The sequence below is a fragment of the Thunnus maccoyii genome, chromosome 15, assembly GCF_910596095.1.
Source record: "Thunnus maccoyii chromosome 15, fThuMac1.1, whole genome shotgun sequence".
In the NCBI taxonomy this organism is placed as follows: Eukaryota; Metazoa; Chordata; class Actinopteri; order Scombriformes; family Scombridae; genus Thunnus; species Thunnus maccoyii.
The window spans coordinates 16,981,851-17,008,826 of NC_056547.1; the positions used below are offsets into that span (position 1 = coordinate 16,981,851).

General features: G+C 40.5%; 2 protein-coding genes across 6 annotated transcripts in view; one reads left to right on the plus strand and one right to left on the minus strand.

Annotated features, from left to right (window-relative positions):
• klhl38a (kelch-like family member 38a) lies at nucleotides 1-10,236 on the minus strand. Of its 4 annotated transcripts, XM_042435565.1 has the most exons (5): nucleotides 10,210-10,236; nucleotides 9,887-10,103; nucleotides 2,858-4,214; nucleotides 2,572-2,677; nucleotides 1-1,860 (listed from the first exon to the last, which is right to left on the minus strand). In XM_042435565.1, the coding sequence occupies exons 3-5, from the start codon at nucleotides 4,211-4,213 to the stop codon at nucleotides 1,571-1,573; spliced, it is 1,752 nt and encodes a 583-aa protein (XP_042291499.1). In that variant the 5' UTR covers nucleotide 4,214; nucleotides 9,887-10,103; nucleotides 10,210-10,236; the 3' UTR covers nucleotides 1-1,570. The 4 variants fall into 4 exon arrangements, with proteins under 4 accessions (XP_042291499.1, XP_042291497.1, XP_042291500.1 ...); XM_042435563.1 differs by lacking the exons at nucleotides 9,887-10,103; nucleotides 10,210-10,236 and adding an exon at nucleotides 5,673-6,153; XM_042435566.1 differs by lacking the exons at nucleotides 9,887-10,103; nucleotides 10,210-10,236 and adding an exon at nucleotides 4,928-5,007.
• The window catches only part of fam91a1 (family with sequence similarity 91 member A1), a 22,568-nt gene continuing 5,049 nt past the window's right edge, over nucleotides 9,458-26,976 (plus strand). Inside the window, exons 1-17 of one of the 2 annotated variants that reach the window (XM_042435561.1) lie at nucleotides 9,458-9,787; nucleotides 10,961-11,045; nucleotides 12,229-12,380; nucleotides 14,062-14,119; nucleotides 16,308-16,375; nucleotides 16,687-16,800; nucleotides 17,328-17,418; nucleotides 18,889-18,951; nucleotides 19,237-19,343; nucleotides 19,505-19,543; nucleotides 21,762-21,874; nucleotides 22,459-22,568; nucleotides 23,038-23,150; nucleotides 23,285-23,371; nucleotides 23,488-23,617; nucleotides 25,426-25,574; nucleotides 26,290-26,424. In XM_042435561.1, the coding sequence (XP_042291495.1) occupies nucleotides 9,716-9,787; nucleotides 10,961-11,045; nucleotides 12,229-12,380; nucleotides 14,062-14,119; nucleotides 16,308-16,375; nucleotides 16,687-16,800; nucleotides 17,328-17,418; nucleotides 18,889-18,951; nucleotides 19,237-19,343; nucleotides 19,505-19,543; nucleotides 21,762-21,874; nucleotides 22,459-22,568; nucleotides 23,038-23,150; nucleotides 23,285-23,371; nucleotides 23,488-23,617; nucleotides 25,426-25,574; nucleotides 26,290-26,424 (1,686 nt within the window). In that variant the 5' untranslated portion in view covers nucleotides 9,458-9,715. The remainder of the gene's footprint in view (nucleotides 9,788-10,960; nucleotides 11,046-12,228; nucleotides 12,381-14,061; nucleotides 14,120-16,307; nucleotides 16,376-16,686; nucleotides 16,801-17,327; nucleotides 17,419-18,888; nucleotides 18,952-19,236; nucleotides 19,344-19,504; nucleotides 19,544-21,761; nucleotides 21,875-22,458; nucleotides 22,569-23,037; nucleotides 23,151-23,284; nucleotides 23,372-23,487; nucleotides 23,618-25,425; nucleotides 25,575-26,289; nucleotides 26,425-26,976) is intronic. The other variant, XM_042435562.1, reaches the window with a different exon arrangement.

The window sequence follows — 26,976 nt, forward strand, 5'->3', positions numbered from 1 at the left end:
TAAGAAACTGTATTTTATTTGTAGCATCACCACATACAGTACAAAGAGTATAATACACCACATACAAATAATACATCAAAAAAAGAGCAAGTCTCTCAATTGTGCAAGTAACTGCAACACATTTGCATCATGCAGCCGATCACTGATGCTGTCTTAAATATATTCACTACAGGGATGCATGTCATGGACAATCCAATTGGGTGATAATGGGGTTGCCATGGCAATTGTTACCGGGGCCAGAGGCTTGTTGAGCAGTGAATGTATAGTACCAGTCAAAAGTTTGGATACACTTTCTCATTCAAGTCAATGGGAAGGTGTGTCCAAACTTTGGTACTGTATGTATGCTCCGTAGAGGTCAAGGTGAATACAGAAGTGATTATGATTATTTTAAAGTCAACAGTATACAACTGATACAACAGTTTTTCTCTCCTCAGATGAAGAGACGATTGATTTCAGATCAGTAGAACATGCTTCACCTGCTGGCTACATACAGTATGTACATGCAGAACGTCATAAAAAAACTGAGAAACTCTGCCAAACCATTTCCAGTCATGGTTGCCCTTAGCAGGTCACTGCATCACCATTGGGCAGTTGCCTTCACATATCCTCACATCAACATTCAGTAGCTGCCTGCGAAGCCATTTTCTTTAACTAGCAACAATAGCACATTGATAAATTAAAGGTAAACCACCACTTTAGGAAATGCAATCATGCATATATATTTAAGTATTTTTATTCTGCCTCCTGTTTGTTGCAAGTGAATCATCCATGAAACGTTATAAAGAACATGCTTTGTTGGGGGTTTTGGGAATAATTCACAAAGTTAGTGTGAATCAAGCCAACTTGACTGGAATAATGTTGGCTCTAATCATTTCATTTAAGTAAAATTCTCCCTTCTCAGCAGTGTTTCAGCAAACATGATAGAAGCTGATAGAAACTGCTGTACTTTGCCGTGGGAGCTCGTCCATGTTCTGTCACAATTGATCTCATCAGCGCTCTGATAGAAGCATTTGGGTCAAGGAGGAATGTATTTCTATAAAGTGCATATTTATTAACTGTCTGATCTGTCTTTTTTGTCAGAGAAGCTTGCAGCCAGACACACAATTCCCTTATGTAATTAAAATTGTTACAGGAAAGTAAACTGCAGCTGCACACAGTGATATGCTGTGTAGAAATGTCTGGGAAATTAAAGCATAAACACTTTTAGTTTGCATCAAAAGAGTGCAGCCATCAATGGAAAGAGCTTTCTGGATTACGTATGTGTCTGAACAGCTGCTTGTTGTGTAAGTATGTCTGCCTCTTGTGATCTCTGGGGTTCTCAGTTCAGTTCTACCTCAGGTGCCTCAATAATGACACCTCTGCTTGTCAGCTGAGCTCTCCTTTGAGTCAGATAAAAGTCAGCCTGACTTAACGTGCCGCTAAGTTGTGTCAGAGACTGAGCTGCGTGAAAGAATGCAGTTAGTTTGAAATGGTTCCCCATTTGTGTAGTTAGAGGCCAATAACTCATGGCAAAGGGGAGGTGAAGAACATGTAGCAAAGCCCTCACCCTGGCGGGTGGTTTGATCATGGGTCACGGTGGGTTGGGTCTGTTGGAAACACAGACTAACGGCAGAGAACCATGGTCAAATAACTTGTACGGCAAAGAACCTTTGGAGGTCCACACATCTGTCTTTGGGTCATAACACTCGAAGCAGTCTGAGTCCTCGATGATATCATGGCCATTGAGGATTCGTCCACCAGTGACGTAGAGCTTGTTGTTGATCACCGTAGCGCTGTGGTGCATTCTTCGCTCCTTCAGATTCTCACACTTGACAAATTTGTTGGCCTTGGTGTCGTAGGCGATCATCCGCCTGGTATACCCTGGAAATTAGATTTTTATTGAGCCAACGTCAAAGGACAATTCTAGTGATAGACTATACTTTTTCTCATTATCAAATTCCATGAAAAGACCAAAACCAGTAATGAATTGACCCTACAAGTATTGTCTGTGTATCCAGAGCCTGATATATCTTGTTCCTCTGTGCCACAGACCTCCATTGTTGTCAAAAAACTATTAAAAACACATCAATGAGCCACACTGCTGCACTGAGTGACGTAATGTCCCTCCATTGTGATGAATATGGACACTGACGCTGCTGTAAATACTCACTAGTGTACCACATATGTGTTAATCCGCTGCTTAAAATAGTCCCCAACAAAGGCAGTATATACTCCTGTTTGAGTAACATTTGCTGAAGACTACAGTGCCCATCTGCTGGAAAATTATGGAGCCTTTAATGAAACTGTATTTGTGAGCAGATTTTAAAAGATTTATACCTTCAGTAGGAACCAATGAGCTCATGGTTGAGAGTCACAGACAGAGTAGGGAAGTCAGAAAATATAAAGAGATGGTCTGACACAATCTTAGATCTTTTCATTGGATTTGTTGACTGTAAGACAAAACATACAACAACAGCAAAATCCACAGAAAATCACACTTAGTATGTAAAGATGTTAATACGTTTCTAATATAAAGCTATAGCAGCTGGGGACAACGGTTATTTGTTTTTGCAGATTAGATTCTTAGCTCACCTCCTATGATGTAGATCTTATCCTCTATGACGGCAGCAGGAGCACAAACATTTTTCACTGTCCTCGTTTCTAGTCTGGACCACAAATTGCGAGAGATGTGATACACCTATTGACATAACACAAATATCAACAGACAGTCAATCCTAAAGCTTCTGACAAACTTTTAATTTTTAACTTTTCATCGAGCAAATATAGATAATGAATTCTGGTTAAGGTCATGCCCCTATTTGAGTGGCAAAAATGTTCAACTGGAACTTTAACTTTAACTTCTAAAAGACTTTTCTACCTGAATCAGCCTGACTGGGTTCTGCATGGCGTCCTCTCCTCCGAAAACATAGATCCTCTGGTCACTGGCTGCTACTGCTGGATGCAGCGCCGCTGTGGGCATTGGTGCCATGGCCTCCCACTGATTAAACATACTGTTATACCTCTCCACTGACCGAGAGATTTTCTTGTCTACACCAATGCCTCCTAACACAAAAATGAAATGCAGAAAGGACACACTTTGGTGGGCATATCGTGGCTCCAACATGGGCTCAGCAGTCCTCCACTGGTTGGTCTTAAGTGAGAGTGTATAAACTGTGGCACTGACTGAGCTGTCGCCTGATGCCATGCAGAGGCTGAGCCCTCCGAGCACATACAGGATGCTATGAATACACACGTACGCAGCTTTGTAGAGCCGCAGAGGGAGCTTGGCCAACCACTGCCAACGCTGGGTCCTTTCGTCATAAAGCAAGGCCTCTCGGGAAGTCTGCTCATTGTTTTTGCGTCCTCCAACCACCACCAGAGTCTCCCGGCAGGTGTAACGTCTTGGTGTGGTCCAGAGCGGCTTGAGTTCACGGCTACACTTGGCGCTGACAGAGAGCATGAGGCGCCGCACTGACTCAATTATCTCAGTACAGAGGCTGGAAGACTGCACCAATGGGTCATTGGCGATAAACTGGAAAAGGTAAGTTGGATGGATGTAGCGCAGACGGACTTTCTTGAAGAGATCATGGATGGCACCTTGTCGTGAGAACGGGTCGTGGTGGATCCATGCCAGGAGGGTCTCAAACACTTGCTCTTCCTCAGCACAAAGTCGATCATCCTCTAAGTAACACATGAGCTCAGGAAGAGATAACTCACAGAAGTCCTCGGTAGCAGCTACATCAGAGAAACACCTCACAGCCATCTCTCTTGCCCTGTCTCTTAAACTCTCACAGTGAAGGATCTCAGACAGTCGTATCATGCTCAGACAGTTTTCTGGACTAAGCTGCTCCTGGAGGAACATCGAGCAGGCCTCAAACAGACCTCCATAGTGGAGCATTGACGCTGCCTGCATGAGAGGGAGCACAATCTCCATGGTGATTGTGATGCAACCCGTGTAAACATAGTCCACAATGCCACTGAGGATGTCTGAAGAAATTCCCTTCAGATTCACTCTTGCCTGGCTGCTCTCAAGGAAGTTGCTGCAGAACATGGCGCGGAAGTACGGGCTGCTGGACACCAGGACGTTCCTGTGGCAGGGGATCTCCTGGTGCTCAGTGCAGAGCAGGACATCTGTCAGGATCCGCTCCTGCCGGAGGATGTTGAGCTGGGCAAGTAGGTTTGAGGGGAGGTCAGAGTCTTTGAAAGAGGAAGCTTCTCGTGGTCTACGGGCCATTCTGGAGGGAGGGAAAAGAGAAGAGATGGTTGACTGACAAGAACAAGGGTGCTGATGGCATTAGCCTCTGTCCTATTAAACTATGTTGTCACTACCACTGGGGTTACTGAGAAGGTACCTTTAATGAGAGGTCTTTTGTGGAAATTGAATTAAATCTGCCTCTACTAAGTTCCAAAAGATCTACCAATAATCTCCCAACTGGCCAATCTACCAATAAGAAACTTAACTTGTCAAACTTGTTTGACACACCCATAGTTCTCTTTAGCAAACGTTGGTGCCTATATAACAAATAATGCTTTCAAAGAATGTGAAATCTTAGTATATTACAGTGAATTTCAGACTCAATATAGGAAACCTATATCCACAACAACACATCATATACATTGACTTGATCATACATGCTAGTATAACAGTTTCACTTTGACGTTCTCTAATTTGACGTCTGAACTGGCTTTGAGCTTTGTCCCCAGATTAATCACTCAGATCCCTCTGATAGCAACCCCTCTCATTTATTAGCCCGCTCTCACACTCCTGCAGAGCAGCTGTCCTTAATGTGACGATTACTGACTCACACAGATTTCTATTTTCAACCCCTTCTAAATTATCTTGATGCATTTATGTTACATTAGGCCACATCTCTGTCATCAAGCTGCCCATCACTGCTGACATTATCAGAGCTGTGTCAAAAGACCATCTGTGTTTGTCTCTCCATACCTCTGAGCTTCTCTGACTCTGTTGCTATTTTCAATCTATACTGTGCGTTTTTCCCTCTATCATATTCCTCCTCTCCCATAGTCTCAGTGTGTCTCTCCCTGGTTGGGGGGTTTAAAGAGCGGGAATTTCATCGGGCTATTAGTAACGCTAAGTCTTCTAATCATCTCTGCGACAGCTACTGATTTACTCCCACTTACGGGGCCCAGCCTGTCCGATATATTTGGACCTCTAATCGTTATTGTATTTTATGAAATGCTAATGGCTCTGAGTGACATTTCACAACTGGCAGGTTTCAAAGGAACCCTTGGTAGAGACCCAGATCTCCTCATAATAATCTCAAAATTTAAAAATTGAGTCACAATAAATGTTTAAACACTTACCCTCTAGTTAGTAATCAGTTCTGTTTCATTACAATGCTTTTTACATTTTTATCTGAATGCAAAAGCTGAATTTACAAGCACATCGTCCATAAAAAGACTCCAATGATTATTATTAAGTAACATGTGGCACGGACTCACTTCAGCTGTTGTGCATTAGTAGTATCTCGCTTAAACTGGAGAAAGAGATTTTACAAACCACGTAATTAGAAAAGGACACGCCTACTAATGCCATCTGAACAAATCAAAGAATAGAGCTGGGAAAAACACAACAATGAAACAATAAGTCATAAGATTTGTGTCAAATATCTGGCTAATGAACCTGTTGTCAGCTCATCTGCAACATCTGTGAGTAGGTGAATCCTTACCTCCTGTCCTCAGTAAATCAATAATATCCAAAATGTCTTGCCAGTCTGCTCAGAAAAAGTATCACTTCCAACCAAAAGAGAACCAGAACATTATCCAGAGAGAGAAGAATATGAAAGAGGGAAAGAAAAGGAGCATGACACAGAGAAATGACGAGGCTTTCCAGTTAGGCGCTGTGGAGCTCGCCATGAGGCCACTGTGTACATTCCTGCAGCTAAGAATAGTATCCCGGGCCACTGTGACTCCAGCCAGGCCTCTCATGTGACACAGAGCTGTTTGGTACCCAGTTGCCGGCTTAGCAGCTCTGCCAGCGTCCAGTGGAGAGAGTGTTTACAATTGCCTGGGGAGGGAGAATCATCACGGGGTCCTGACTCAGCCATCGAGCCCACCCAAGCTGGTGTTTAATCAAAGTATCCTCGAGCTGCTAGCCCTTGTCCATCTTCTTGTGCTGTTTAAGTCCGCCCCTCCTCCTCCTCCTCCTCCCGCATGTGTGTAACCCAGGATGTAGGTAAATATAGAGCAGTGCTGATGGGACAGCTTGATCAGGAGAAACAGCTGTAAGAACTGGGCTCTGTTTGCCTCAAGGTGTCTCTATGTGTTCATTTATGAGTGTGCACAACTGGAGATGACTATTACAGCCACTACTACTACTCATCTGTTTGAGGTGAGAGGTAGTACTTGTGTCATGCTGCCAAATACCATCCATTACCCTAAATCCTGGATATATTGTGCACTCTATAGTGGCATATTCAGCCTAAAGAAATGTAGTTTATGATTGTCTATACTTTAAATCACTCCATTGAAAAATTCTACCCTAATAAAATAATGCAGTATAGAGAACTCTGTGGCTGATATAGAGTAGAGGTTCCCAACCTGGGGTCACAAGATCAGAAATGAGCAAAAATCTAACTAAAGTTGATCAAGTCTTTTGTTCTTACAGGAATAGTTACACATTTTGGGAAATACACTCATTCACGCTTGGCACATACAGATATTCACACCTAAACTTGTATGGTAACAGTAGCCTGTTGTTGTTACCTGTAAATTAATTGGCTGCTGGTAGTAACTTCATATTTACAGTACAAATATGACAGTGGTGTTGATCTTGGCAAAAAAAAAAACTGAATAAGCATATTTGACAAAAGTTATCCCTTTAAAACAAGAGAATATTTCTACTTGTCTCCAATGTGAATCAATTTGTTATATATATTTTCTAATATCAAGTTTTACTTTTCTTCATTGTAGAGCAGCAACTGCCTTCTTCTTTCTTGTATAAGACTGACACATTTTGTGACTCACTGTACCTGTTTTATGAACTGCCATAAAGAATTGTTTCTTTATGAAGAAATAGGTTATTAAAATTTAATTATAGACAAAAACACAATGTTTTTTGTTTTAAAGTCTTTTAAATAAAACAGTCAGAGAAGGAAAAGTGCTCACAGCTCATATTCACAGAGTCCAGAACCTGCGATGTGGGGTCACAAGTAGACATTGCTTCATTTTAAGAGGCCACAAGTCCAAAAAGGCTGGGAAACTGATATACTGTAGAGGAACAAGCAGTAGATGAGCGCTCATATCTTGCTGTAAGATAAGAATGAATCTGGACAGAATCTCTTGTAACAGTATTTGAAGTCACTGATGACAAAGATTAAAAGAATAATGAAATATATTCTCCTTTTGTGCCATGATCCCATGTTTTCCCTGAGATTTTTCAAAGAGAGAGAGAGATATGAAGTGTTTAAGCCTCCTTTTCCTCACAGGTTATATCTCGAAGTTGTCATTTCTTTATCTCACAAAAGGGACTTATCTGTAACCCCCTCTTCTTCCGTGCAGCTCCTTAGGCAGCGAGATGAATTATTGTCATGTTTGTTTAGCGGCATATGAACAAGAACTGGTGTTACATGTAGACAGATTGAATGACATAGCTGCAAGAAAGTGAGCTGTCAGCAAGTCATACATCATGACATGCAAGCGCACGCAACACTGGTGGACTTTGTCACACAGTGAAATCCTACACTCTGTTAGCAGTTATCAAGTGACAGCCTCATCCTCATAGGTCATGGTGTGCACTGTGGCCTCCTTCAAGGACCAAGTGAAAAAAATCTGACAAGAAGCACTTTCCAAAAAAGATGTAGACTGAGGTGCAGGGTGGAGATTATGAATTTCCACTTTGACTTCATCTTGCTGGCATAAAACCCCACATTTTTGATTTACTGATATTCTTGCAGCAGAAAAATCTCATGATCACTTTGGAGACTTTTATTAAAATTCACCGACAGAGCTCAGGATCAACAGTAATGTCTGCATGTGGTAAAACTTGAGTTTTCACTGTGTTTTTAAACTTTTTGAAAGCAATTTCAAAAAGCCAAATGAAAAACTCAATTCTATTTGGAAGAAATGGTTATTTACTTTGGCCATTTGCCCAACAGCAATTAGTCTAATTAAGCTAAAAATGAAAACAGTTTATATTCTTTAAAGATAATTTTTGACTATAAGGCCTAGTGTTATAGTAAACAAGAGGCTCTATTATGGTATTGCATGATAAAGACATGCCAGTGAACAGCATGACCAGACACCATTCACAAGTAACTCAACAGCATTTATCTTACAGCTCCTCAACCTGATTACTTCATGCAAAAAAACATCTCAGGTGACTGATGTATCATTATTATTTTTGAAACACCCACACACATTTTTGGGACATTTTGTGAGTTTTATCCTCTGGTCTGTAAGAAACAAGACTCCTTATTTTTAAGGTAGCACTGTAGGTACTGTTACAAGGTGAAAGGACAAGCTTTTGATATACTTTTTTAAAGATGAAAAAAAGGTCTTCTACGTCCGTCATCAATTTCTACATGAGCTAGAAATTATTCCATGATTTTGAAAAAAGAATATAAAAAGTATGACACACTCTGGTGCTCATATCTGACATTTTAGACATTAAAATGGGTTCACAGGCTAGAAAAGACTGAGAAACTTTGATTTACCAATAGGGCAAAGTGGGCAACAACCAGAGATGTCTGCTGTTAAGACTTCTCACCATCTGAGGCATCTGATATGTTGATATGTGTGTATGTGTATGTCTTTAGTAAGAATGAATGGGCTCAAAGCTGAGAGCCAAAGACAGTTCAGCTGTGGAAGTTGGGAAACAGACTAATGCATTGCTGGCTTTAGTCTTTTCATGAGATTTGTTGATAATATGAATAATATAGAATAACATCAACATTTATCCTTTATTAGGGGCCCAGCAGCTCATTTCCGTCCATGACCCCATCTGACATCTTGTATGTCTTAATATTAAATTTAATTAGTTTTTAATTAGTAGTCTGACATTGAAAACTTTCAGTTTTTAGATGTGAAACATTTGTCACATGAAGTAGTCGTGTGCACATCCATCCACAAGACCTCAGTGAAAACAAAACAAAAAACCCCCCAAACAATTAAACTAGATACAAAGAATACAGGCACACTGAATCAGTGCTCCCTTTTCTTTATTTGTTAGCGATGTTTTGACCAACTACAAGTCCTCTCAGGCAAAAAAAGAGTAAATAATAAATAAATAACAAATTAAATAAATAAATAAATAATATAAACAAACAAACAAATAAGTAAAGACAATAAATAAAAAATAATAAACAAAATAAAAATGAAAAAATACATAAGTTAAAATAATAATAAAATAAATAAATAAAATAAAGAAATTAGAATAAATAATAAACAATAAACAATAAAACATTTGTTACGTAACACCCGTCAGGTATGATTATGCCCCCTCGCCCCTCGAGCTCCATTCACATCAACGGTCACGCCTCGACAGGAAGTGACGACTGTGGCCACGAGCGTGACGAACGGCTCGTTCGAAAATACAACAAGGAAGTGAACGTTTATTGTAAAGGAAAATAATCACCGGACAAAAGATTTCTTCAAACCGGGGGCCGCTTCGCTCGGTTGTTGGGTGTCGGGGGGGCAAAGTCACCGTGGACTTGCCCGAGAGCCCGTTTCAGATCGTCTCGAGGGAGTCTTGCTTTTAGCCAGCCAGCTAGCGATGAACACGGACGTGGAATTCCACATCAGGCAGAATTATCCGTGGAACAAGCTACCAGCTAATGTCAAACAGGTACTGTGCTTTAACGTCACGGCGGGGCAGGCTGAGAGCCGAGCACCGCTGTGTCCTGTGGAGGAGGAGTGTGTGTGTGTGTGTGTGGGGGGGGTGAACCTGTCAATGTCACCGCGGTGCTCCCCTATCTCTCCGGCGGCTGTCAGTGTCGCACGACTCGCTCCTTCCTCTGCAGAAGGTTTCACCGTTCAGCCATAACTGACCCATCGTTACATTACAGCCACTGGAGTTCCGCTGCCTCCGCTGAACAACACTGGAATCACTTGTCAGGTTGTTTGATGGGTGGCGCCACGTGATAATAGCGCGAGGGAGTCACCTGCAAACAGTGCAATCACACCTTTGTGTAGGTTTAGGTTTTGGGCTTGCAATGTCGAAAAATATGAAGGATGTGACACTAATAGTAGATAACTGCACGTACATACATGCAGTTTGAGCTGCCTCTATTCCTGTGTCCTGTCCTCCAAAGCGGGGTTATCACTTTCAGGGGCCCCGGACCTCCAGGGGCCCCCAAAAGCTCCAGGTTTCATCACCTGGTTTGTACTTATTAAACTGAAAAAAACAGGGCTGCACCAATCCAACTTTTTCTCTCCCATTCAGATTCTGACACAGATACGTCCATGCAGGGTATCTGCCATACCAAGTATCAATGTGATCAGTATTTATTTTTAAATATCTGTACTGCAGTGTGTTACTGGAATAGTTTAAATGTAAGTTATCATGAGGTCAGAGGAAACAGTGGTACTGAAACTGTGGCTGAATGTAACCGAGAGCAAATACACTGAATTTTATATAATTGAATTTAATGTGGATCACTTCATGGCTGATACCTGATCTGCTTAACAAGGTCAGTGTTGTTGCTGATACCGATTTAGTGTATCCGATTGGTGCATTCAGAGGAAATTGGAATTATGGGTTACTAAAGCTCAATATCAAGTGATAAGAGGTTTTGCTTTATTACCTGACCTTACCTACCTGACCCTCATTATTTCAGATTTGTGTTTGTATGTTGTATAATCCAATATTGATGTAAATTTGGGGCCATGTAATAGTCCACCATAGAAAAACTGTACACATTTCACAGGCAGTAGGAGGAAAATGAGCGTTAATATCCACCCAGTGTTTGCCCTCACCTTTGTTCCTCACCTGTGCTGTGTTTTTTTTTTTTGTCTGCAGAGTTTGGGGAACTCTCAACGCGAGTATGAGAAACATGTGCTGCTCTACAGCATCCGCAACCAGCTGCGATTCCGCAATAACCTAGGTGAGCAAATTTGTCCCTCACACCTGTGTTAAACATACACCTTGTCCTGTAGACACATCATGTTTATGCCACATAATGTGACACTAAAGGGGGAAACCAGCCATTTAGTATTGCATGTTCATAAAGTTGGAGGACTTGCAAGAGATACATTAAAAAAAAAATCAGTGCAGGAAAGGCTCAGATATTCTGACTTTTAGTCTCAAGGATCGGTGAAGCTCCAAAGATTCTGGATCCTACAATTCCCATAATGCAACTTGGTAGCATCTTTCATTATACATCATTTATGTCATATGGGATGGATGGTAGAGACAGGATAGATTCATGTGAGTGTTTACATCATTGGTTGTGTGATTGCAAACTCTTGAAGGTTAAAAGTACTGTGCATTGACAATATAACACAACGTCCATTCACTTGTTGATATTTCCTTGAAGGACGGACATTGGCTGATGTGAGGCATCCATGTTTATTTGAGTCAGATATATAGGAGTCCCCAGTTTCCAGTTACAACTTTGACATGAGTGCTATTTGCAGGTTGTAAACAGGTACTTGCAGTAACTTCAATATGACATAAATGTGGCATTAGACCCTCTCTGCCTGGTAAACAGCAGTGTTTTGCAACTCCTTCAGTTTGCAACGCAGGCAGTAAATTGTTCTCTCCAAGCCCAAGCTGAGATAACCCTGATGGCACAACTATTTTCTCAAAGACTCATCTCCAGAGTGGCAGAAGTTATTTTCTACAGTTCTCCCTGACTGAGTAGTCTCCTTGTGATAAGTAAACTGTGTAAAATCAGTGGAGTGCCCCTTTTTAAAAGAACAAATTATTGTGCATTTTATGGCTCAAGAATAGGTTAGTTGGTAAGTTGTGTTTGTTGCTGCGGCAGACAGGCAACAAATAGACTTATTTTATCACAGGTACATCTGTTAAATTAGAAATACTTGGTTTCCCTCTTGGTACACTTGTATGTGTGTGCTTGTCTCCAATGATCAAGAAACTGATTATATTACTGATAAAGTAATATGTCATTGAAAATCATGTGTAATTATATACACTTTATGTAATCACTCGTATCATTTCCCTTGTGACCTTCTGGAGGTTGTTTGGGATCAATATTCCTTTTTTAACCTGGATATATCCGATATAGATTGACTGTGTCCTAACTCCTGTGTGTGTTTTACGAGCAGTGCGCCACGTGAGGAAGGATGAGCGCAAGTATTATGAGGAGCTACTGAAGTACAGCCGGGACCACCTGATGCTGTACCCCTATCACCTGTCTGACATCATGGTCAAAGGGCTGCGAGTCACTCCATTCTCATATTACATAGGAATCATGGAGGTAAGCAAGTTACGCCGCACTGCAGAACAGAGTTGGGAAGATGGGTGTTTGATGTGGAAGAGCTGAGCTTCAACCACTTTTTTTACTACTGTTCTGCTATTATAAAATTGGTAGGCAGCTTCTCACACACCTAAACAGCTTTGTGCACACACCATGTGAAAGCTCAGGCGGATTCACAAGACTTGCATTGATTTTTCTCAAACACAAGACAATAACACCGGTGATTCACAATCTCGTCTGCTCTCTTACAACAATGAGCCGGGTAAACTCAAAGGCACAGAGCGGGAATTCTTATTGTGCAGCAGCAATGATTCTCTAATTGGTTTGGAAACATCCACTCTCTGTTAATTTAAATTGAACAATGTCCACAGTTTTGGCATCCCTGGAAACCGCTGCAGAAACGGCAGTTTCAGACAAAACAGGGATTCCAAGAAACCCGATTTTGTCAGAAACAATAATAAGAAGGATCTGAGCCTCTTGCAGCTCCCTGCTGTCATGTGTAATGTGTTCTTTGTTGCTTGGAGAATGGCAGCATACCATATTTTATGGTACACCTGAATAGAGCTACTACAAAAGGGTTTTTTTGCATTACGTAGTTATTGTATAGTGGGTATGTATGTAGAGGAGAAACTTAATGGAAGGAGAAACTTAAAGGAGAAACTTAATTAGCTACCACGAGTGAGTAATACACTTAAAAAATGTTATATGCACATTAAAAAAGAGTTGTAACATGACATACATTACCTACAGTAGCTATAGATCTGGTGCACTTCATTATAAGGTATATATTTAGGGAATCTGTAACATACTCTGCAGTTTTACAGGAAATTGTGGTGTAATATATTTCCCATGTTGATAGATTTGGCATCAGTCAGGCACTAGGTGTCAGTCAGCGTCCAGTGAAGCCTCGAGTACAAGCTTAGGAAGTCACCGAGGACTGATCCCAGGACAAACATACCCAGGGAAAAGCTGTTTGCTCTGCGGTCAGTTTGGGCTTTGTCTGCATGACGGCTTGCTCTCAGTGATAAAGCTCAATCTGGTGTTTGAGATCGGCACAGCCGGGCTCACAGAGAACCAGTCTGTCAGAGACTTGGACCAGCCGGGTTCTCCTTGACTCCTGACATTCTCAATTAGATTACAAACACTGAGTCCATGTGTTCATGTGCAACTGGGAGCGTTTCTTTTGACAAGTAATCTACGCTGATAACTGAAAAAATGTTTAGTGTTATAAAAAATATGCAGTGTTATAATTATGATTTCTTAATGAAAGTAAGTACTTTTTTAGCTGATGACAGATACATTTCTTTACATAATGCTGTCAGATGTATTTCACAATCTGAACAGATGTGACTAATATGTCCGGTGTTCTTTCTTAGTTTATACACAACAATAAAGACGAGCCATTTTAGTTTTCAGCGCATACTTTAAAAAAAGGCACTTCCCGACGCATGCTAAACTAAACCTGCCTGAGCTTTAATTGCGGACACTAAATTGCCAACGGCTATGTCATGTTCTCATAATCCGTCTTAAGCAGTTAATGAAAATGGGGAGTCGAAATTAGCATGGCCGCCCAGATCTGCTAATCCTGTTATTAATCAGAGGCAGGGGACATAGGAAGGGAGAGTGGAAAAATTAGTTTAATTCTTCTTTTCCGTTTCTCCTTTCTTTTTTGCACCTCCAGGATATTATGAACAGTGAGAAGAGTTACGACTCCTTGCCCAACTTCACTGCTGCTGACTGTGAGTTTTTTTTTCTTCCTTTTTTCTCTCACCCCCCACCCCCACCCCTCCATCTTCTCTCCCATACTGTTGAAATGACTTTACAGAGTTCTGTGTACCTCCCACTCCTGCTCTCTCCACGTCTCTGGTCTCTTTTCGACATCTTTCTCCAGTTCTCCAGTTCAGGCTGTCAGTGTATGAGGTGGTAGATCAGTTACCATGAAAAGATGCAAACTTTCCAAGAAGCTTGAATTAGTTTCATGAGATCATTGAAGGGGCATTTAACACTAACTAAATACCTTAAAATGACTATTCTGTATTATTCATAGTGCATATAGCTTAAAACCTCTAGTGAAACTAGAGCTGAAACAATATTAATAGATTATTTGATTGACAGAAATTTAATTTGCAGCTGTTTTTACATCTATTATTCTTGCAAAAATGCCAAACATTAAGTGGTTTGAGCTTTCCAATTTTATTATTGGATTTTCTGCTTTTCTGTGTTTTACATTTTTGTAAACTGAATATATTTGGGTTTAATAATGTTGGTTGGTCAAAACAAGCACTTAGAAGATGTCACCTTGGGATTTAGGAACCTGTTAGTATTGTCTTACATTTTACAGACAAAATGATTAATTAGCAGATAATTGACAATGACACTTAATTTATGCCTTGTTGTTTTGTTAAATTGTATTTCTAACAGACCATTTACAAGATACATTAAGCCAATTAAAATGTTATTGGCTTATTTTTTGTATCTCATTAAGATGAAAATTCACACCCAAGTGGCTGTCCCTTGGCAGGTGTAGCATATGTCTTGTTGTTTATACAGTTTCCCTGACAGACGCATCTGTTTTTTCCAAGTGTTTTTGATTTGCTTCTGTAATTTGGTTTTCAAAATACTCAAAGTATGAGTTTTTATCAGAGAGGCTACTACTACATATCTTGAATTACAAACAAATCTTGCCCTGATTTATGGGCTTACAATAGAAATATTTACACACTGACTTAGACTTGTATTACTAACAAACATAAAAATGTATTTGGTTTTTGGATTGGCTGATATAAATCCTTCTTTTTCCTGGTGAATCAAAATTGCTTCTAAAAATACAAAACTGTCGCTTTTGATGTGTTACTGCGTCACAGAAATACACTGAGGAGCTGCGTCAGAAATGATTGCAAAACCCAATTAGGATTGCGTCATAGCTGAAAGTCAAGTGTAGGGGCAGCTGAAGGGTTGTTTGACTTTCCGCTGTAAAGTGAAACGGGCTTTGGCGTTGCCTGTGAGTGACTGAGCACTGGCAGTACAGGACCTTCATGCTGCGGAGACAGAAGGCTGCCGGCAGGCTGTCGAGAGACGTGCACCGAGGGGCCTCTCTCCTCCAGTCTCCCCGAGGAGGTTCGGAAGTGTGTCATACAGAAGTGGGTGGATAGAGAGGCAGTGAGTGTTTGTGAGAGAGGTTTACGTGGGCGGGTGTTTGTGTGTTGTGTCTGTGTCTCGGTGCAAACAGCAGGATACGCCTGTTGGATTCTGCTGCGTTAGGAGACTGAAATGTGAACATCCCTTACTGGTCACTGCTTGCATTGGCAGCCATCCCAGCACATTTTGCTCTGCCCCTTTCTGGCCTGTGCAGCACAGGGTAGAGGAGGGGCACCTTTCACTAGTGACAAGGTGGGATTTGGAGCCAAAATTTTCACATTTCTGCACTTGACTAAAAAACTTTGTTAAATGGCCCAGCATTTTCTCTGTCACAGAATATACATCTTAATATAATTGTCATTAAAAATGCATGCAGATTATCTTCAGAGATCTGTGTGTGTATGTTAGCAGATGGATTAGTAGTGCTTTAGAGTGTGTGTGTGTGTGTGTCACGGACTTATCTCAGAGAAGGTGCAGGGCTATATGTGTGGACGTACTCCCTCAGCAGAGTTTGGATGAGTCACTGTTACTGCTCCTTCGTTCCCCAAGGTGACATGATATTGGAAATATTGTGAAAAACAAACTTTGCTCCTTGCTGTAATTCTCTCTCATTTTTTTTCGGTAAAGCCTCAGAGACTGTAATCGAAAAATGCCAGACATACTTTTCCAGCTGCACTGCAGCCAGATTTATTTGCTGTAGTGTTAATGTGCAATCATTACAAGTTCACGGCCGCTTACTGAGGCATGATTGAGTTTTACTTACTTACTAATTTTCCCATCTTCCCACAGGTCTGAGGCTGCTTGGCATTGGGAGAAACCAGTACATCGACCTGATGAACCAGTGCAGGTCCTCCAAAGTGAGACCTGTTTCTGATATAGACGTCTTTAAAATAATCATTTGTTGAGCCTTTTAACGTATAAGGCTCAGAGATTTCTTGTCTCTAGATGCAGTTCCTATATTTAATGTAAAAGTTGATATGAATATGAGAACAAGTCTTCATAAATGTAATTACAACAGCTATAATATGTAACATGCTCAAGCTAAAAATCATGAAAATGTTTTTCCCACCAATTATCTTAACAATTACAATATCAACACTTGCTCCTCATTAGATTTTAGTGACTCCAACTCGTCTTAACTGCTTCCATCGTTGTCTCCTTTCGTCAGAAATTCTTCCGCAGGAAATCAGCGCGGGACCTGCTACCCGCCAAGCCAGTAGAGATCTCTGTGGAGCCGTGGTGGGTGGCGCAGACGGGCTACATCACTGAGGACGATATCAGGGTGAGATCAGAGCTCTCCTTCTTTTCTTCTCCTATTTCCTGATTAATTTAGTGTGAAACTTCTTTCTCAATATTTCTTTATTCCATTCAGTGTTGTCAACACAGTTGGATAAGAAATCCAAGACACAAACAAGTTCTTGGTGTGAAAATGCGACATTCTTCACCTTGATGGTTTTTCAGTTGAATTAAATAATTGAAGTTTATTGACATGATTTTTATCCTGAACTTTCATTGAAATTCATACACGTTACCCACCAACCTACAACGGTTCGTCCCACGAGCCCCTGCACTGCATGTGGAGATTTCACCTGACTAAAAATAAACACCTGCCAAGTTCCCAACAGTTCTTCTATCTTCTAGAATAAAAAAAAAACAGTCTAGGAAACCAAATTATTATAATATGCAAATGTATTCATCCTCCCAGAGACTGCACTACCACTGTTGTTCACTGGATTTTTGACACCCGTGGAAACAAACTCACATGTAAATGTATATTCTAATATTGTCTGTGTCTGTGTGTTATTACAGATCTGTTCTCAAGCAGAGAAGAAAGCCATCGATAAGATGATTGATGCTGGTCCTCAGCTGGCCGGATCAATGGAGTATAATGTGGTGTTAAGTGAGTAGCTGTCACAGGTTGTCTTCCCATTGAAAACAAAATCTACACGTTAAAACTCACCATGGAATGAGAAATGACTTTTTCACCGTGTTAGCTAATCGCCCTAATAACACATCTTTAATTCCTTTAATACTACACCCGTATTATGCAAGAAGTCTAAAAAAAAAAGACAAAATATTTATTTTTCTTATAAATGACACAAAAGGCTTTTTTCACCCTCAGTCTGGTAAAGAATATTCAATTAATTCCCTTATTAAATTCATATCAACTCCATGATTACAGTTAGACATGGTGTTGTATTTGACTGCATTATATTGACAGTTGCTTCCACTGTAATAGTCTGTCTCCCTCATTAATGTAAATGGACTAAATACTTGAAACAAATTTCAGTATAATACAGATTAGTACAACACCAATCCCTGCAGCTTCACATCTTTTAAACTAACAGTGTTAGGTAGGACATGCATTTGTGTATTCACCTCCAAAAAAAGTCGTATTTCTTTTTCCTAAAAAGTCATTCTTGCCTCTGGATTTTGTGTCAGCTCAGGATATTGCACAAAACATTCCTTTTACCAAATTAGATGGTTCAGTCTTTTCTCATTATTACATCCTGTTTCAACAGGAATGATAGAAGCAAAATGCCACAGGAGGGCTGTTTTGTTTTTGATGCCCTTGTAAAACAGTATTTTGAGTTCTGCTTTAAATGATTAGATTTGCTGTTGAAACATTAACATAAAGTGATGGGATCATTAAAATGGTTTTATTTCATCACATTGAGGAGCTCTGATGGATTTTTGAGTTAGAATTTTTATATCTGTCTACTGATGCAGTGTGAGGGACCCACTAAAGGGATAAAATACAAGAAAACAACTCACTAATTGGTAAATAGTTTTCTTTCATGAAAATTCTAGAAAGGGTCAAAAGTCTTTTTTGGTAAGACTTTCTATGAAGCCCATGTCTATAGTGCATTATAAACATACTTATAATGCATTATAATCTGCTTTTAGCACTGTATAATTATAGTTATAAGCACTCATAAATATTCACAACATTCATAACATCATTTTCAGCTGAAGTATTAACATGAAGGCTGATGCTAAGGTTGCAGTATAAGTCTGTGTACCAGTGTACCAGTATGAATTTCAAAGAAGCAGCAAAGGGACCAAGGTTGTGTCTGTGCAGTTTAAATGTTAATTAGAGACCAGTTTGACTGTGATGAACCTCTGCCACTGGAGTGGTGGCAACTGAGTGGGAACAAATACAATTAAATACGCAGGGCGATTTGAATACAAGGAGCTACACAAATGAGATTTTATTGACTTGAAATTTTCCTGCACTGTTTTCTGGTTAGAAGAAGTTCAATAACTAGATAGTTTGTATGTTAAAAATAGTTTTTCTGAACATGGCAACAGAGATGTAAATAGATACAAGCACAATTATGTTGAGTGCATGTTTGTTCTTTCACTCCAGGCTTGTACAACCGGGGCTTCATCTACTTGGATGTGCCCATATCTGATGACAGCTGTATCTCAGGTATGTGTGTGTGTTTGTGTGTTAAAACATCCATGCTATTATCCTCCTCTCAACTAATTACCTTGACTAAACACTGTGTACAACTGTGGGACCATAAGGGAGTATTACAGGTAATAGACTTGATTTACACTGATTCGAAAAGAAGCCTTATAGTCTTATTCCAGATACATAATATATTAAAAAAGGAGGGAGAAAAGACCATTCTGCTGCAGCGGAATCAAAATGAAGAATAAAATATCTCAGGAATTGTTTGGACATTTATTCGTCATTGTTTGTGTCTTTCAGTGCCCCCACTGGAGGGCTTTGTCATGAACCGCGTCCAGGGCGATTACTTTGAAACGCTTCTCTACAAAATCTTTGTGTCCATTGATGAGCAGACAAACGTAGCTGAGGTGGGCTTTAAAATATGTTTCGTTGTGCTCGCTTGCTGTGCTCCTTGAATGAAATATGAGTGTGTGTGTGTGTGCTCGCGTTTATCGATCAACTTTTCAACCAAGTCCTGTGTTTTGTTTTTTTTTTCTCTCCTGATCCTTCCTTCCTCTGTGTCTCTCAGCTGGCGAACGTGTTGGAGATCGACTTGGACTTAGTGAAGGTGGGTATCCGCTTGTTGGTGAATGTGAGGGTCTTATTGTAATGTGTAGACTAAACTACTTTTTCACAAGAGGATGGTGTCTGGGAGATATGACCCCTAACTTTCAAAATTGACACTGACAAAATGGGGAGGTAATTTTCTGGGGTTCCACTGTGACATTCAAAGAGATTTTGAGACATACTTTTTGTCTCTCTCTGTATGCTTAAAGGCACACAGTACAGCAGCGTGTAGATTGAAAGAAAAGAAAGTGTTTTGGAGTCATAGATTGAGATTTAGATCATCATCAAATCTTATAAATTTAGATTAAAGCCATTTTTCAGTGGTATTTGTTTCTTGTTCTTTTGCGATAAGCATTTGTTCTCCAAAGGTATGAGATCATTAAATTAGTTTTCAGGCTAAACATATATTACATCATTTTATTACAGCAGAACATTAGCATTACTGTCTTTTTTTTGTTCAGTTTTATGCAGTTCAGATGAGTGCAAATCGGTGAGAGAACTAGTAGTAGCCTATCCAAGTATTTAGCTGTTTCATTGTGGATACATACTCGTACAAACACGCACCTGAGAGGTAGGCTGTGACACACTTGCACACAGACGCACATTGTTTCTGATTAGATCCATCATGCCCCGTGACACTACCAGAGGGCTGAGCGGGACCATTCCACTTCAATTGGTGCTCTAGTTTGACCTAGTTTTCCCCAGTTTCCTATTCACTCTCTATCAGACACGGAGCCAAACTCCCTCTCAGTGTTATGACTTCCAGTGTGAAGAGCTGAACCCCCCTGTCCCTCGGTCTCATCTCATCCCTGCCACTGAAAAGCGGCACTTAAGAGAAGTGGTTGAAGGCAGCAGTGGCAGCAATTCTCCAAGAGAAACCCTGTAATTTCAGAAATGATTGAGATGTCTGAGAGGTCGCCTTTGTGCAGAACTTTTCCCATCGTGACTTGAGTTTAACTTTCTCTCTCGTGTAATGACTTACCTCATGGCCTGGGTCACTTGAAAAAAATTACTTTGCTATGCTTCTTTAGATATGATAAGAGGATGGCTGAGAGTTGACCTCAGCTTGTGCTTCCAATGCGTGTAGAAAGCAATCAAGCCCACCATACTTGACTGGGGTGGTCTGTTCAGTTTAGTGTGAATAAAAGATTTAACGGCAAGTTGATGCCTGTATACTTTAAAGAAATCATGAAATAGTGAGACATATGTTAAATGGAAAGGTTTTTTGGCAGCTTGAGTCCCTAGGCATTCGGTAACATTTTTTTGTAGATGCTGGCATCAAGTGAGAATCATGCAAAACAATATTCTATTAGTTTATTGGACTCTTTTTAGACTCTCACAAGCTAATATTGATGAATAAAATTTGACCTTGTTAAACCGCAGCTGTCTCTTCATACCCAGTGAAACAAGTCTATCAAAATTTGGCTTCAGTTCACCTAAATTACAAAAGCTTTTGACTGTTCCAGCAATATTCATCCATCCTTTTTATTGTCTTATTACCACTGGAATGATCGACCCCGTTTCACAATAGAGTGCAGAGTAGTGTGAAGCATTAAAACAGTAGCTAAATAAAATAGAAACACTTTAAACACTTAAAACGGTCACAAACAGCCACTGGTACGTTAATTTCATGTTTTTTTTTTTTGATTTGATGATTTATGTTTTTAATTCATGTGGATATCTGACTAAAAGTAGACAATTTAGTCTGAGTAAATTTCACTGCAGCTGCAATGGAGTTCTATAAAACATCAACAGTAAACTAGAAGTGTTGGTGTCACCTCCTTTGAATGACTCAACATTTTGAGTTTTCCAATGTTACAAGAAGAAATCCATCGTAAAAAGGTATAGATGAAGCTACAAATTTGTCCAGCGACAGTCACAAGATGTATTAGGTTGAAAAAGTGCTGCAATCCTCTTTTTCTCTCTCTATTTCACCGTCATTGTTGCTCTCTGTCAATGTTCATCTCCACCTAAAGTAAAACTCTGAATACTAAAAGTCTAGAAGGGTTCTCTGTAGAAAGTTTGGAAAAAATGCAAGAAATCACTAACTGGTCGTAAACCAGTAAACTACAACACTATTGAATTATTCTGCTATAACTCCTGGAATGCATTCACCTCACAGTTTGATGATATAACACTGAAAGAGTGTCTGAGTATCAGACTAATGATGTCAGACATGTTTTGTGTCGTCAGTTGACTGTATTTCTACTGTGCTTCAGAATGCAGTGTCCATGTATTGTCGTCTGGGATTCGCTGTAAAGAAAGGTCAGGCGTTCAGCTCAGAGCAGCTCCATCCCACCTGGAAGAACGCCCCGTCTGTCAACAGACTCAAGTACGTGCTGGCTGTCCATCATGCACCGATTCATCCTTTACCTCCACAGAACAAACTAAGCAGTAGCTGTATGATGCCGCCATGTTTTCATCCATGGGCATCCCATAACTGGAATTAATTGCATTTTCATTTGCAAGATTGGAGATGTTTTTCTATGCTTATTAGAGATACACAGATTCTAAACGGAGATGGGAAACCAACTTGTATTTTAATTACAATGAAAGAGGCAAAATGTTACATTTGTACATACAGTATGTGAGGATACTTACTGTCTCATGTGGACAAGGAAAATTGAGGTTGGGGACTTCAGAATCTACTTGCCCAACTACATCAGTCTTGTAAATCTTACATTCTCTCCTTTAGGAACATTTAAATCCTCTAAATGTTGAAAATTTTAATTTAACATCAGAGCTTAAGAAACTACTCAACTGCCAAGAGACTGAAGATGAAAATGAGCTTTAAGTTAACTGTTATAATACATCAAATAATAACATTTATGTTTAAGATTGTACATGATCTCTTGCAAATAAAATAAAAACTGGGTTTGAGTGTTTGATCGGTAGTGACTTTGTCTTCTGTGTTAGGAGTACCATGGACCCTCAGAAGATGCTGCTGTCCTGGGAGCAGGGCAGTCCTGTCATGGAGGGAGGCTCCTCAGCCACCGACACTGATACCACCAGTCTGGAGGACCAAGGTCTGGTTGCTGGCTGAACTCAGACACGCACACAAACATTTTCTGTAGTGCATGCAAATAAATACATGTACTGATGTACGCACATAAAGCGCTTTCCGCATGTTACATCTGAAGTTTTGAAACAGCGGTGCTAATTAATCCCTAAGAAAGCTCAGTCATGCCTCTGAAAGTCATTCTCACATTAATAGGTGTTTGCCTAAAATGGTCTTATTTGTGGTCTAATTTTAACTTTTTGGTGCTTATTAAGCTGGCACCGTTGGGTCGCTCAAACTAACAATTTGGATACAATAAAAGTGGCTGTTCATCAACCACATTTACATGTTAACACTCTGTATTTATCTATACTGTTTGAGAAGGAGACTCGGTTCTTGTAAACATCATTTTCTGTTTTCTGAAGCTCATATTCTCAGTTTGAGAGTTTTGTTTAATAGATAGACGTGGATATATGTTTGTCTTTCTATGTCTGCAGCAGACACAGCCAGCGTCAGCAGCCTGAGCATCCCGGCCGCACCCACCAAGAGGATCGCCTTCCTCTTTGACTCCACCCTCACAGCCTTCCTCATGATGGGCAACCTGTCTCCGGTTAGTGACTGGAAACATACACAAATGCACATTCTCAATATGTTGAAAGCTGCACAGAAACAAATTTTAATTACAACGATAATTGGATGTTGACTGTCGATCTCAATTCTTCCGTCTGTTTCTTGTCATATCAGAACTTGAAGAGTCATGCAGTGACCATGTTTGAGGTGGGTAAGCTGTCTGACGAGACTCTGGACAGCTTCCTGGCTGAGTTGGAGAAGGTGAGATGAACAATGGAAAGAAAACAATTTAATTAGTAAATGATTTATAGCTTAAAGAGTACAAATATCTATGAACACTTTGCTTTAACTTTCTTCCTGGTTCCTTTGTCCTCCAGGTAGAGAGCACAGCAGAGGGCGAGGCCCAGCGTTACTTTGACCACGCTCTGACCCTGAAAAATACCATCCTCTTCCTGCGCTACAACAAAGAACTCACTCAGGACCAGGGACCTGATATCCCAAATATAGGTTACTACACAGTTACACACTCTTTTTCCTTTATGGGTGAATACATACAAAACCCAGGGGCGTCATACTCCTCTACACGTCTATACATGTGTTAGATAGGCCACTTTGCAGGGCAGATTTGGTTTTGCGCTTATTTTGGTTTTCCGAGCTCCTCAACAGAAATAGCAAGATAAAAAAAACAGAAATTCTGTACATATTTCGATCTTCTGTCTGAACACAGTCGCTCTGTGCTGCGCCTGTTTTCTGCATTTAGTTTTCTGCCGACAGGTGACGTCATCAGTGATAAAAATGCAGAGAACATTTTGTAATGGTTGTTTCAAAAACACTATCAAAACTGCACACACACAACCTACACGCTACTCGTGTGGCATCACTTAAATCATTAGGTATGTTCATTGTACATGTTGTTGTCAAGGTAACACTGACATTTAACGTTGTGTGTTACATTTAGCAAAAAAAAAAAAAAGTGAAACTGATGAACTCTGGCTTCTTTTCAGCGAATCAACAGCTCTTTTACACTTTGTCCTCATTTTTAATTTAATTCTTTTATTACAGGAAATATACTGTGTCATTGCCACAAGATGATCTGTAAATTGCAGATCAAACAAATACTGTAAATGATTCAACTCCTTAATATACATCTTTGGTCTTACAAAATCAATAAGCGGTGAAGCATGTATGGATTATTTTCAAGTGAAAGTTTGGGATAAGGCTGGAAACTCTTCTGGAGGGAACAATGATTGGCTGTCTGTTCAGCCTCTCACCTGTGTCTGGATATTTTCTCTTAAATGTCGTCATATATTTCTGGATACAGAACCACACTATACATCCAGAGTAAAGCTGTAATATCTAGAAGGAGCAGCAGAGAGCAAAGTCCTCCATTAACGACAAAACAAATCTCTGAGTAACTGTGTAGCTACCATTGTGCTACCAGATGCTGCTTGTTTGGTTTGGCTTGGTGCCTCACTTCTGATTGTCTTATCTCTCAGTCCTCCTCAGCTGCTGCTCCAGGCGTCTGCTGGGTGCTGAGAGCCTGTGGCTAAAGCTTCACTAAGCCCCAAATGATACAAGTGTCTAGTGATGATCCTTGTGAATGTTCATTTAGGATAACAGGAAAATGTATCTTCCCAATGAATGTACATTTTGTAAACTTATAACAGACCAGATTCTTCTTTTCTATCACTTATCACTTCAGTACAGAACCACTTATTAATCATACATGTATAAGTAATTGACAATGTCCATCACAGAGGCTGATACTGAAATGCCTTTTGTCATCAGGGAGCATATATGCAACTATAGTGTTTGCTTTGGAGGTAAATTACTGTTGCATAACAAAATCAACAACCAAACCTACTTTAGACAATATGAAACAGCACTCAGAGTGCATGAATCGGCTGTTGAATTGCATTATTCCTCTATGTTGTAGCTACATATCAGTGCCTTAACCTCTTTGACTGACTTTCAAATCTAAGAATGAAAAGTTGACACCTAGATGATCTTTACACATCACTTTGGAGGGAACACTTCTCTTCACACCATGGCTATAAAGAAAGAAAGAATCTGTACTGAACGTTCTCAACAAAGTCTGATGCATCCAAACTTGTCAGGTGACCTAACAGAATCTTTATCTGTCCTTCCTCCTCTGCCTCCTTTCATACACTTAACCCATTCAGTCACTTCTGGCACATCTCAGAAGGCACACAAACTACATACATACATCTAAACACTTGCACTTATTTCCCAAACTTTTGTTTTTACACCAACTCTCTATTTCTGTCTCCATCCCCTTGTTTTCCCCCCTATAGGTTTCCCGTTGGACATGTTGCGCTGTGAGAGCCTGCTGGGTCTGGACCAGGCCACCTGCAGCCGCGTCCTCAACAAGAACTACAAGCTGCTGGTCTCGATGGCGCCGCTCAGCAACGAGATCAGACCCATCAGCAGCTGCACGCCTCAGGTATGACGCCTAGAGGGAGAGAGAGCAGAGGGGATATTATGTGGCATGCTGGGATGTTGGATCAGATGTGTGTGTGTGTGTGTGTGTGTGTGTTAGGATGTGTGAGTGCTCTGTATTGTTTGTATTTTACTCAGCAGTTCATGCATTTGTGCGTGTGTGCACTGTTTGGTTGTGTTTGCCCTCTCGCTGTGTGTACACACTTGTGTGCCCAGGGTGATTTGTGACTGTGTGTGTATGCTTTGTGAGCGCTCAGCCTGCAGTTGCCCCCAACAACAAGACTGCACAAAGAGAGAACGAGAGAGAGGAGGGGGGGGGGAAAGTGGAGGCTCATGAGTAATTCCTCTGCTTGGCCACAGTCCAGCTCTCTAGCTGAGCCCTGAAAGACAGAGGGAAAGAAGTTAAACTCTTGTTGTGCCATTCACGCTGCTGTTTATTCTCACACTGCTGGGAATCAGTGAAGTGGAATACAGTGAATTGTTTTCTTTGTTTTCTGCTCACACCTCTAATAGCAGCTTCAATTTTTACTTCTCAAAGAGAACAACACAGACCCAGTTATTCACCTTTGTCTTTGTTACTTGTTTGTTCATTTGAAGTATGTACTAACATGAGAAATGAGATCGAAAAGTGTCTGACGATGTGCGCATGTGCGTGCATTAGTTCCGCTCCTGTACATTTAAGTATGTTTACATGTGTGCGTGTTTGTTTCTCCCTGCAGCACATTGGCCCGGCCATCCCTGAGGTGAGCTCCATCTGGTTCAAGCTGTACCTGTACCATGTGACCGGCCAAGGCCCGCCGTCTCTGCTGCTCTCCAAAGGCTCCAGGCTCCGCAAACTCCCGGACATATTCCAGGTAAGCCCAGACTAATAATTAATCAGGTTTGCAGGTACATGGCTGAATAAGTATATGTATGCTGATACAGAAATAAGCTAAATAAATGTCCCTTTGAAGTCAGATAAGAAACGCCACACATGCGATAAGGACAACAATACTCGGAGTCTGATCAAAGATGTGATTGGATACTTATTTATCTTTGACATGTACCTTTTTAAATTTTGACCTTGGCATTTCACTTGGAGGGTCAGGAAGTTAAATTCAAGGCTGTTTCCTTTGTCCCTGTTAACCTTCACGCCTTAAAAAAATGCACCTGCTACATCACGATCACAGCTGTAGCTCACTGTGTGCACCTGCATTTTTTGTCCTCCATGGCCTCCCAGTTATCTTGGAATTTCAGAAATATCCTGGGAATGTGAGACAAGGAACAAAAGAGAATTTGATGTAATAAATTCTCAGGGGACGACAGGTAATATCATGCAAATGGGTCACTTTATGGGAGCGTCTGTTCACCTTCTTGTTTTTCTTCACAATAAGCCCTACCTGTAGTGGAAAACAGACTACTTGTCC